Genomic DNA, 11,854 nt, shown 5'->3' on the forward strand with positions numbered 1-11,854 from the left:
ATTAATTTGTAGGTTGCAGCCTGGTCATCCATCAGTTAGCTCGCAATTCTTACGTCAGCATTGCCGTACGTTTTCTTCTCTTCTTTTTTTATAATTAATGTTAATACTTGATCTGTTTTCAGTCTCTAGGTTTAATTTCGTAACGTCAATTTGCATCTGCAGCTTCGTATTAGTCTCTAGTTTATGATTGTTTTCAAATTGGGGCTGTAAACGAACCGAATGTCCGGTCAACTGTTCGTTGCAAAGTTCGATTGTGTTCGTTCAATTCTATTCGTGAACTTTTGGTGATGTGTTCATTTACGTCCTTTTATGTTTGTTAATGTTTATTCATTATAGGTTTTTAATGACTTTTCTAATCTTATCGTATAGATTTAAGCACAATAATTAACTATAAAACAACATAATTAACATATGAATGCTAAAAATAAAACAGCAACACAAACTTGGTAGCCGGACCGGACCGTTTGACACAGACCATTCTCGGTAAGCCAAATCAAATAAAACATTGTGTGTGTTCGTGAACCGTTCGCGAACAAGTTTATATCCTTGAAGAACGAACACGAACAAGATATTTGTTTGGTTTGGTGTTGTGAACCGTTCACTTGTCCGATAAATGCTTACGGACGAACATGAACAAGGCCTTCTTTGGTTCGGTTCCTTTACCGCACTAGACTGGTGTTAATTGATTACTGGTTCTGTTGCAGCTTTTTTTTGGTACTTAGGGCATTTTGATGATGGCTTCTAGAGCAATTTTGAGACGGAGGCGGTTTATTTCTGATTACCTCCATATTTCTAGTCGTTCAATTCAAGGTCTGAACCATGGGATTGCTAGCGGCACATACTCGAGTCCCACTCCGAGTAACACTAATAACGCTTTCAACGAACCGGTTAATACGAAACACATTGATGCATACTTTATGAGGCGCGGGGATTCTACAAACTTGTCAGCATTCGGATGGCTTAAGATGCAGAAGTTCCACACCATTACAGGAAATGGAGCACTGGGAAATATGTTACACACGAGGGTTAATTTTGGGTCACGGTCTTCAAGTTTTTTGTCGATGGCATCGGCACCTAAGCCAGCTACGGGTAATGATGAGGAGGATAAAGAACAAAGTGCTAAAAAGAGAAAGGAAGCGTCCCCAGAGGAATGCGATCAAGCGGTTGAAGGTTTGACCAGTGCAAAGGCTAAAATAAAAGCTAAAGCTAAACAGGTTACTGACTCTCAGAAGCCTGCTATTTCTATTTTGAAAAGAACTTGGGCTGCGCTGTTAGAAATTGGTCCAGCTTTAAGAGCCGTGGCTTCCATGAGCAGGTTTGATATACCTTTGCAAATTATTTTATAACCTTAACCAGACTGATTAGTCGATTATTAATCTATATTTCATTGTGTTGTGTTTAACTTAGGGAAGACTGGGCTAAGAAACTTGTTCATTGGAAAACTGAATTTGTGGATACCATGAAGCATTACTGGTTGGGCATCAAGCTTCTTGGTGTGGATGTGAAAATCAGTTCTAGATTGCTTCTTAAGCTTGCTGGCGGGAAGAGTCTTTCCAGGAGAGAAAGACAACAACTGACTCGAACCACTGCAGATATCTTTCGGCTGGTGCCTGTTGCTGTTTTCATTATTGTTCCCTTTATGGAGCTTTTGCTGCCCGTGTTTTTGAAACTGTTCCCAAATATGCTGCCTTCTACCTTTCAGGACAAGATGAAAGAACAGGTGCTGATTACAGTTTCCTAAACATTTGTTTGTCATATTATGTTAGTTCTATATCTTAATTGTTAGAATGGTATCAACTAAGAAGCTTAGATTGAAGATATTAACTTCATTGTGTAATTATGATGTTTACTTTTACTAATTATGGTTACTTGTAGGAAGCATTGAAAAGGAGGTTAAATGCAAGAATAGAATATGCAAAGTTTCTTCAGGATACAGTTAAAGAGATGGCGAAAGAGGTTCAAAATACTAGGAGTGGCGAACTCAAGAAGACAGCAGAAGATCTTGATGAATTTTTGGGCAAGGCAAGCTTGTAGTTATAGTTCAATAGCTATACTTTTTAGTTCCCTTTCAAAATATGCTTCATTTATAATCTGATACACAGGTCAGAACAGGTAATGCTGTAGCTAATGATGAAATTTTGGGATTTGCAAAGTTATTCAATGACGAACTTACCCTCGATAATATCAGCAGGTATGATTTTCAGTCATAGAATAATCTCATTATTGGTACTAACTAACAATGTGTTGTTTTCGAAAATGGATGCTGCTATTAGGCCTCGTTTAGTGAATATGTGCAAGTATATGGGAATCCAACCTTACGGAACAGACACTTACTTGCGATACATGCTGCGCAAAAGATTACAATGGTATATTTTTTTTTGTTGTAATAGAAAGCTGCTGAAATGGTGGTTATCTTTATACTTACATAATTGTTATTTTTGCAGGATAAAGAATGATGATAGGTTAATTCAAGCAGAGGGTGGTGTGGATGCTCTTTCTGAAGATGAACTTGCTGAAGATTGCAGAGAGCGAGGCATGATTGGAGTACTTTCAGTGCAGGAAATGCGTCAGCAGGTTTTATAAATTTTAAATATGCAGCTTTATTTAGCAGTAGTTAGCTGATCAAATTGTAAATAAATTGTTATTTATTTTGAAGTAGTTTTTAATCTTTTGGGTGAAGTATATATAGGGAATCCTGACATATTAGGTAATGTTATGGTCAACTTGGACCGCTTTTTTGTCAACCTAAGTGAGCCTACAGATATGGTTGGTTGGAAAATAATGCAGTTGACTCACATCCTTTACGACTTTAGAGATACAGATGTTGTTTGTCTCTGTTGATTTGATGGAAATCATACAACGTGTTTAGGCAAGATGCCAGATGTCGTTTATACCCACCGCTTGGTAAAAATGTTTGCTTGTTTTGACATGCATATGTTATGACCGTTTTGATGCGATATTGTGTGTTTTTATAAAAGTTTAATTATATAGCTACATTAGATGTGAAACTAGTGAAAGATATGATCTTATTCGTACTAAATGTTTTAGGAGCAGCCAACATGCCCACTCCCTTTGTTATATCAGAGACTGTTTGAATTATTTGGTCTGAAAAGTGATGTCAGTTTGATTAGAGTGTTTATATTATGCGTATTGTCAGAATGTATTTCCACTGTCCCGAAAAAAGTGCAATGTTTGATTTGCACTTAGTTTATAAAAAAAATTTGACTGTTAATAAAATGTTCAAAATGGTAAAATGCTTTTTAATAACAAGGGAAAACTTGTGGACCAAAATTATGTTTTTGGTACTAGCTGTTGTGCTTTATAACCAAAATTATGTTTTTCATTCAGCTAACCTTTTCTGCAGCTCCGTGATTGGTTGGATTTATCTCTTAATCACTCGGTTCCATCTTCTCTCTTGATTCTTTCCAGGTAACTGTGGAACGTCCTCCTCCTCACACTAAAAAAGTATACAATAAAATAAAATAAAATTTCATATACTATGTTGCAGAGCGTTTACTGTGTCTGGAAAGTTAAGGCCTGAGGAAGTTGTAAGTGCCGCATTGTCTTCATTGCCTGATGAAGTTGTAGACACTGTTGGTGTTACCGCCTTGTCATCTGAGGATTCTGTTTCAGAGAGAAGGAGAAAGTTGGACTTCCTTGAAATGCAGGAGGAACTCATCAAGGTTCTATTATAATCTCTCTTCTAACAAATATATGTGCGCGCACTCGTGCGTGCGAGGAAAACACAACCCAAATTGGTTCATAAGTAAATGTGGTCGAAATGGACGCCTCTATTTTGTGGGTGTTAATATTAATTTCTTAAAACAACTAGGGAACTAATTTGCTTAACCGTTTTGTACTTAGGAGGAGGAAGAAAAAGATGAAGAAGAGCAAGCTAAGATGAAGCAATCGAGTGAAAGCAACAAGGATGTGGCATTAGAAGAGATGATTAATGCAACAGCTTCAGATGTGCATCAACAGGCTAGAGCAAGAGCACTTGATAAACAAGAGCAGCTTTGTAAAGTCAGCGAAGCTTTGGCTGTTTTAGCTTCTGCATCTGTAAGCATCTTGTTGCTGCAAATCTTTGTACCCTAATGAAAACTTTCTTAGTATTTTCTGAAAAATAAGTAAATAACTATTGTTGTTCCTTTCTGCAGTCTGTTAGTAGAGAGCGTGAAGAGTTTTTGAGGCTCGTCAACAAGGAGGTATGATCCATTCGTGTAAAATATGATTGCACAAAACTATATGATTACTGCAATGATTTAAGATATTGAAGAATGAGATTTAGGTGATCATATGCGCTAAGCGTTCACTTAAGTCATAACATATTAACTTGTCAAAAGGGTAATTTTTATCATTCCTTTTGTAGATACATTTGTATCATAGCATGATGGACAAAGAAGGCACTGATACCGTGAAAGCATATAAAGCTGCCCATGAGGAACCCGAAGATTCCACTGATGAACATGTAACCGATGGAGTATCTTCAGCACTCATAAATAGGGTGAGTTGCTCAATAAGCCACCCTTTCTCTCTTGCTGTGTTTTTTTAAGCCTTGCACATGATATAATTTCCTTACCCTGATATGCATAATATTGTGACAATACTTATTAGGTCGATGCCATGCTTCAAAAACTTGAGAAAGAAATTGATGATGTAGATGCAAAGATTGGTGACCGCTGGCGAGTGCTTGACAGGCTAGTATTTTCCTCTTGTTTTTTTTTTTTTCATGTAAAAAGCTGTATTCAGATATTTTAGTATCTAAGCTGTTATATGGTTATTATTATAACTGCAGAGATTATGATGGGAAAGTTACTCCTGAAGAAGTTGCATCTGCAGCCATTTACTTAAAGGATACTTTAGGCAAAGAAGGGGTTCTAGAGCTTGTCAGTAACCTTTCCAAAGATAAGGGTTAGTTATCTGCTTTTACAAATATATATTTAAAGAAAGCTAGCATTATGTAGCTATGTGCTATGACTATAATGCCCCTTTTCTTGCTAACAGAGGGGAAGATTCTTGAAGACATAGTCGAATTGGGGAGCTGAGCAGACGACGCTGATTGATTTTAAGCAAACGCTAGATGATGGTCAGTCCGTTATTACTTGGAACCCGTAAACCGTCATCTTTACATTTCTGCATATTGTAGAGGGTCCAAATTCGACTATCATACGCTATTCGTTAACACTTTCTAGGCATTGAAACGTTACATTTGAATTTTTATGCGGTCACAGGAGCGACCAAATTTTGACCAGTTTTGTAAAAATTAGCGAGTTCCAAACATTTATGTACCCATGACGGAGTTGATAACGAGAAAATGGTTTGAACCTGAAGTGAAATAAAGCATTGGTTTTCTAGTTTTTATGGGTCTAATAGTTTTTATGGGTCTAAACGGGATCTACTTTTACATAAAAGTTATACAAGTGGTTAAGCGGTCAAACCGTCTTCACCATCAAACGAGCCAAAGTCCTTCGGTCCTTTAAACCTAGAAAAAACAGATGGAAGACTTCGACTTTGATTCCCTATGATGGTCCGCTCATTGATCTTTCGGACATCCTTGGACACCCGATCAAGAACCAGCAAGAAGTCCCGAACCACCATGAATATCCACAACGGTTGACTTTCTTCCATAGTCAAACTCCCGTGAAAGTATTCAGTAGTCTCTTTCACCATTGAAAGCGCCACTTGTTCTTCACTTTCGATCTTAACTATATCTTCCTCTGCTTTCTTCAAGAACATATTCGTGGAGTCCGAGAATCGTTTATTCAATCCTAACCGTTTGTTTAAAGCCACCATTTCTTTGATCTTGGTTAACCCCATGGCTAACCTTTCTACTTCCTTCAAAAGCACATCAAAGTCCATAGTTGCAGCTTTCTTGACACTTGATAGCTCCCCACTTAGGCTTGAAACCACTTCAAGACCTCGCTTTGTTGACTTGACCTCGTCACAGAGTTCATATTGCTGATTGGCCTGTGAAACACAACCTTCGGTTCTTGCTATTTCTTGTACTACAAAGTGCAAAAGAGTTGTTTTTCCGTCAATACCCTTCACGTCTATGAGCTTAACGAGTGTATCTAGCTTAAAGGCATGAGCATCCCCACGGTTTGTTCCTGTATTCAGTCGGTTCCCGGCCATCAGCACGGCTTCTAGAAGCTTTATGAACATCCTGCTGTTCCTAAGTTGTTGACAAGCTGACTGCAAAATCAAACAAACATCTTCAGCACATTTTATGATTACATGTGGCATGATGGAAGGGTCGGGAATGGGTCAAAACAAGTCGATATATTATATATAAGGATGGGTCAACAAGGAACACTTTTTCTACATTTTTTATAATATTTGTAACAAAAAGTTAAAGCATTATGAATACAGATATATTATTATTAGTATGATTATCGTAACCATAACGAGATCCGGATTCAAAAGGTGTTAATTTATACCTTAATTGTGTCGAAAGATCCTTTAAGGTAGTCAATCTCAGTATCAAAGTTAGATATGTAAAGCATAGCATCCACCCTCTTGAATGCAAAAGGAATATCAATAACTGCTTTCAGAAACTTTTCCGCAGGATCAAACAATGCATCATTCACCTCTTTCAGTCTAACTTCTTCCTCCCTTGTTGGCGCCATCTTTAGCAAGCTTCCCAATAGCTCTGAACCTAAACTATCAACATTACCTGTATAATGCATGAATTTAGATCAGCTGTAAAGACGTGTGGTGTTCTGACACCTAAAGTCGAGTTCAGAAATTAGCCAATCTTAAAAGTAGAATTCAGAATTTATTAAATATGAGCAAGTAAACATGGTATGATTGATGTACCTTGAAGAATGCATTCACACACTTCGTCTATGGTTAAGTTAAATGCCCTCAAAAGTATAGCTATGTTCCTGGACTTGTGTGGGTCAAGGACCCTGTTCTTGTGAGCCATCTCTGCAGCCATGGGTCGAACCATCGGTTCATTGGTGCTATGATTTGGTGCCACTGTTGATGATGATTTAGCCATGAACAATGTCTCTATCATTTCTTCATTTAACCTATGCGTTTTAAACTCAGTTAAGTTTTGATAATTAATAAAAATTAAAGATTAAGGGTTAGTTGCATAACTAAAACAACTATTTACACATTGCATACGTCACTAAACTATCAATAGTATATTGATGTTGTCAATGATTACTACACACCATTCAATTAAACCCAAGATTAAGAGGTGTACATAAAGGGACTAACTATACTAACACCACTGACACACTATTCATACATCAGTTACAATCTTACAGGCTATATGCCACGCATCACATTTCCATGTGTCATACAGCCCGTAGTATAACACTATAAGGTATGCAGTGGCGTAGCTACCTTCAGGGCCGTCCCCAAGAGCTTAATGGTTTTTGTGGGCCTTGCACGAATTATAAATATGGGCCTCAAAATATATTAAAAGAAATATAAAACTCATATAATATATAAAATATATTCAAAGAAACTAAAAAATTGTGGGCCTCAAACCTCAATGGGCCTTGTACACTTGCCTAGCTCGCACATGCTTTAAGCCGGCCCTGGCTACCTTATTTGTAGGGGGGTCGGCCAACCCCTATGTGAAAAAAAATTTTAGTAGTACATATGTGTTAAATTCCGGTCGACCCCTATGAAATTTTGACACCGACCCCTATGGATTTGAGAACAACCACTAGCAGAGAGAACTTGAGATGAAAAAAAAAGAGTAAACCAACCATATTTCCGACAGCCGGTGCGACGCAAAGAAGTATTCTCATGTTGCAGTTAAAGAAGAAAAGAAAGAAGATTACCTAATTTAACATTTTAAGGATGTAATGAGTCTTTATTACTCTCTTTCACAGCTAATTATTTTACCAAAATTTAATAGGACATGTGAAAATAAAAATAATGTCAACAAAACATTTAGTTATTTCTGAGTTAGTATACTTATAACCTAATATATAATAAAAGTCAGTAGTACGTTTTTTTTGCCAAAATTACTTGCCCATTTATTTCGTATATGATTTTTTTTTATGGTCTGCTATTGTTTTTATATTTTTTTAATATATGAATATCGAACGAATGATGCTATGATTAGATACCAAAAAAATAAAAAAGCGTAGAAAACAACTATAAATATGTTGTATTTTAATTATGCATAACTAATGACGTATCATGTATTCTTTTTGGTTATATGGTAACTAGTTTTTCTACCCAGCGTGATGCGCCGGGGTAGTTGGTAAAACCCCAGCATTGAAACCCGGGCGTTGGTAAAACCCGAGATTATGACGATGAGTTGACACGAATTCGGTCAATACCAACTTAAGGTACCAGAATAAAAACAAAAGGGTCAGTAAATCTCGGGCGTTGCGGTGGTGAGTCGGTAAAACCTGAGCGTTGTTGGTCCCGGGATTTGTGGCGGTAAATCGACACAAATTTAATTTGTTTCAATTACGCTCGTTACGATACTGGAACTACGAAACAAAATAAAAAATACAAAAAAAAAACTTTAATGTCGGACCGCCACTTGGACCAATAAGGTGCTAGCGGCATCAAACTTTCAAATTATATATATTAGATAATAGATAATATGATATGTTGTGTGATTATCTTTTTTTCATATGACTTGGCCCGATTTAACCCAACTTAAAAGACCAAAGCGGATTGAAAAAGAAATTATATACCGATTTGACCCGACCAGTACAACCGAACCAGACCGAAGAAAAATTTATATAGCGATAAGTAACTGAGGGGGTGTTTGGGATTGCTTATTTTCACCAACTTATAACTTATAAACTTTTTGAAAAGTAATAAGGTGTTTGGGATTGCTTGTATTGTGAGAGGAAAAGTTTACACTTTTATAACTTATTAATGTAATGAAAAGTTATAAGGAGACAAAATAAGGAATCCCAAACACCCCCTTAGTATTGGCCCAAAGATTTTTTGGATCCGTCGCTGAAGGTATGAAAAATGTTACATAGTCTAAAAAGATAATGTTCTGTAAGAAGTAGAACTCGTATATATGATATGTGAAAAATGTTTACACAGGCTATATACGTTATATGGACTTGTATAACATGTGGAAAACATTATACGTGTTATTATAGCAAATGTGTGAGCAATGATCATATATGAAAAAAAAAAAAAATGACACGTGAAAAATGTTACATGGACCATATAGTAATAAGTAACATAGTAAGTGTAAAAAGTTAAAAGTGACATATACACGGGTGTGTTGTACGTATCCATATGAATATTACGTATCTATCCAATAATATAAAATAAATCTTACTGGAAAGAGGTGCTATATTTCAACTGGTCCCACACCATTGCTTTCTCTGACTTCGATTTTACATTCACTTTATCCCAATGCAAACCTTTCAACTTCGGCTTCAACACCGGCACCGGTGGTGGTGGCGGTGGCGGCACCGACACCGTCTTCCGAGTTTCAGACACAACTCCTGTCGGAGACAAGAACTTGTCCTCGGAGTCCGTGAAACAACACTCGTCCACGTTGTTTTGGTTATGGTAAATATTCTGTCGGGGTAATGGCGGCAGAGGGTGGAGCTCCGGTGAACCCATGGTGGTGGTGGATTGTAGTGGGTTGATGAGGGTACCAAGGTAAAGAAACTCGGTGCTTGGAGTTGAGAAGGTGGTGGGTAGTGTGGGTGGTGGTGGTGGTTTATCGGAGGTGGGGAGGTTGGCCGGAAACAGGCGGAGGCTGTCGGAGGACGTTGGTTTGTGGTGGTTACGGCGGTATAAGAGGGTGGTGAGTATTGTGGAAATAATAAGGATGGAAATAAGAGAGAGTGTGAGTGAAAGGAATAATATTTTTTTGGAAGTGTGTGATTTTGAAGAAGGTGATGATGGGAGGGTAATGGAGGTGATGTTTGCCGGAAAAGTGGGGATGGTGGTGGTGATGGGTGGGGTGGGGGTGGTGGTGGTGGTGGTGGTGGGGAAGAAGGGGTGGGGGTGGTGGTGGTGGTGGTGGGTGGAGGGTGGTGTTAAGGTGGAGAAAGGGTATTTGGGTGGTGGTTGTGGGGAGGGTGGGAGTGATGGTGGTTGGGTGGTGGTGTATGGTGGTCGTGACGGTGGTGGTGGTGTGTCGGTGACTGGAAAGAAGGGTTGATGGAGGATCCGGCGGGAAGATGAATGGGTGATGAATAGTAATAATAATGTAAGTGGTAGGAATAGGAAGGTGGTTTTTGTCATTTTGAAAATGAAAATTTATTTGTTGATGAAGGTGTGAATTTGTGTGTAGTTTTTGAAAGAAAAGTGTGTTTGTGGTGTTTTTTTAGTCTTTGGAGAGGCACATATGTTGTTCATTTGTACGGTTAAATGGTTAATAATATTAGTATGTTTTATATGTTATATTAAATGAAGGTTGGAAAAACAAAGAAAGAAAAGTAGAAGCTGCTTCATGTTACATTCATAGAGTGAGAGCATCTTTGCAATTTGTTGGGGTTTGTGGGTAGTTCAAAATTTTAATGTAGGAAAACACCATTTCACCTAAGAAAGGAATGCGTGTTTTATTGGTATATGTTAAGTGATATATCATAACCTTAATTCGTTTGTATATACATACATTTTGGTTTTATGATGGGTGTTGTGATTGGGTACTTATATTAGTTAAAGTAGCATGTCAATATTATTTATACATAGGGTTTTAACTAACTTAATTGTTAACTACTATGTTATAGGTTAACTATACATTAAATAAAACAAAAAATTGTGATTTGTCATCTAAGGGCGGCCCCACCTTTTCTCCCTTTAATGCTTGTTATTGTGTGAACATCGGATTCTTAACGCCACGACACGTGTAGCTATCGTTAAAGGAGCGTCACATCAGTTTGAGCGTTTAACCAACCCACAATATGTTTAAATGGATGATGTTTATGTATATTAAATTTGTGAATTCAAGTTTCTGTTTATACTAAACTCATGAGCATGTTTAACTGCATGGGTGTTCTAGGTTAACAGATTAATTTTCATATTTATACTCGGTGAGTATTTTCTAAACATATTTGGTGATAAATTTATAACTATAAAGTGGTAATATAAAAACACAAATAAATATATATTGAATTATTGGTATAGTTTATAAATCCATAAGTCATGTTTAGATTCATATGTCTACGTTGTTTAATTGGTTTCATCTTCTGTCGGGCTTGACCCATCAACCTGGACCCATTACATACCCAAGTGTTACAAACTATATGATTTTCTTCATAACACATAGCCTTAATAATCTGTCACGAGAAACATGTTAAACGTATATAAACATATAAATAAATCGAAAATGGGGTTAGTTAGGGTCCAAATATTTATAGGGTCATGACAATAAATATTCATTTTTTATTATTAAGGTTTTCTTCGTTTATCCTTGCTTTGTTACATGTCGATATGCTATTATTTTGTTGACCTGTGTTTGTGATGAGCTATTATCTCGACGGAATTTGATTAAATGTTAAGATATAAATCTTTTTGCTATTTTGTCCTATCCACGCCAATAATAAAAGGAAGTAAAAAAAGTAAAAAAATGAATATAAAGACATCTGACAGTAGCAGTGAATATGAATGTTTCAGGTTTTCCTGTTAGGTTCGGATCTTCAAGGCAAAAATTCTAGCTACTGAGTTATTCCATTTTAGTTGTAAAGGCGTGTGCATTGTGAATTGCGGCACGCTTTTTGTATCTTTAAATACTATTTCTGAGATTTGACAATACCTTTCACATTTTCCCTATAAAAAGTAACATGATGTAATGGTTTACTCATTCAATAATATATTAATCTTCCTATTAAGATTATTGTTTTATTTTGTACTTTAGCTCTACATTTGATTCATAGACTGTGTATTGCAGAAGCAT

At 36.8% G+C, this 11,854-nt stretch overlaps 2 protein-coding genes across 2 annotated transcripts; one reads left to right on the forward strand and one right to left on the reverse strand.

Moving 5' to 3' along the window:
* The first annotated feature begins 723 nt into the window (after positions 1-723).
* On the forward strand, positions 724-4,916 carry LOC143548228 (uncharacterized). The gene is made up of 13 exons (XM_077039454.1): positions 724-1,315; positions 1,408-1,720; positions 1,876-2,022; positions 2,103-2,191; positions 2,274-2,366; positions 2,445-2,574; positions 3,365-3,429; positions 3,509-3,683; positions 3,865-4,059; positions 4,158-4,205; positions 4,370-4,504; positions 4,615-4,697; positions 4,796-4,916. Exons 1-13 carry the CDS (start codon positions 732-734, stop codon positions 4,914-4,916), a joined length of 2,178 nt encoding a protein of 725 aa, XP_076895569.1. The 5' UTR covers positions 724-731.
* A 489-nt stretch (positions 4,917-5,405) lies between these two features.
* LOC143548244 (formin-like protein 1) lies at positions 5,406-10,200 on the reverse strand. Its single transcript, XM_077039464.1, has 4 exons — positions 9,281-10,200; positions 6,817-7,031; positions 6,438-6,673; positions 5,406-6,192 (listed from the first exon to the last, which is right to left on the reverse strand). The coding sequence occupies exons 1-4, from the start codon at positions 10,198-10,200 to the stop codon at positions 5,425-5,427; spliced, it is 2,139 nt and encodes a 712-aa protein (XP_076895579.1). The 3' UTR covers positions 5,406-5,424.
* Positions 10,201-11,854: the final 1,654 nt, after the last annotated feature.

The sequence above is a fragment of the Bidens hawaiensis genome, unplaced genomic scaffold (genome assembly GCF_021521415.1).
Source record: "Bidens hawaiensis isolate Kalapana, Puna unplaced genomic scaffold, B.hawaiensis_p1.1 tig00014981_1, whole genome shotgun sequence".
In the NCBI taxonomy this organism is placed as follows: Eukaryota; Viridiplantae; Streptophyta; class Magnoliopsida; order Asterales; family Asteraceae; genus Bidens; species Bidens hawaiensis.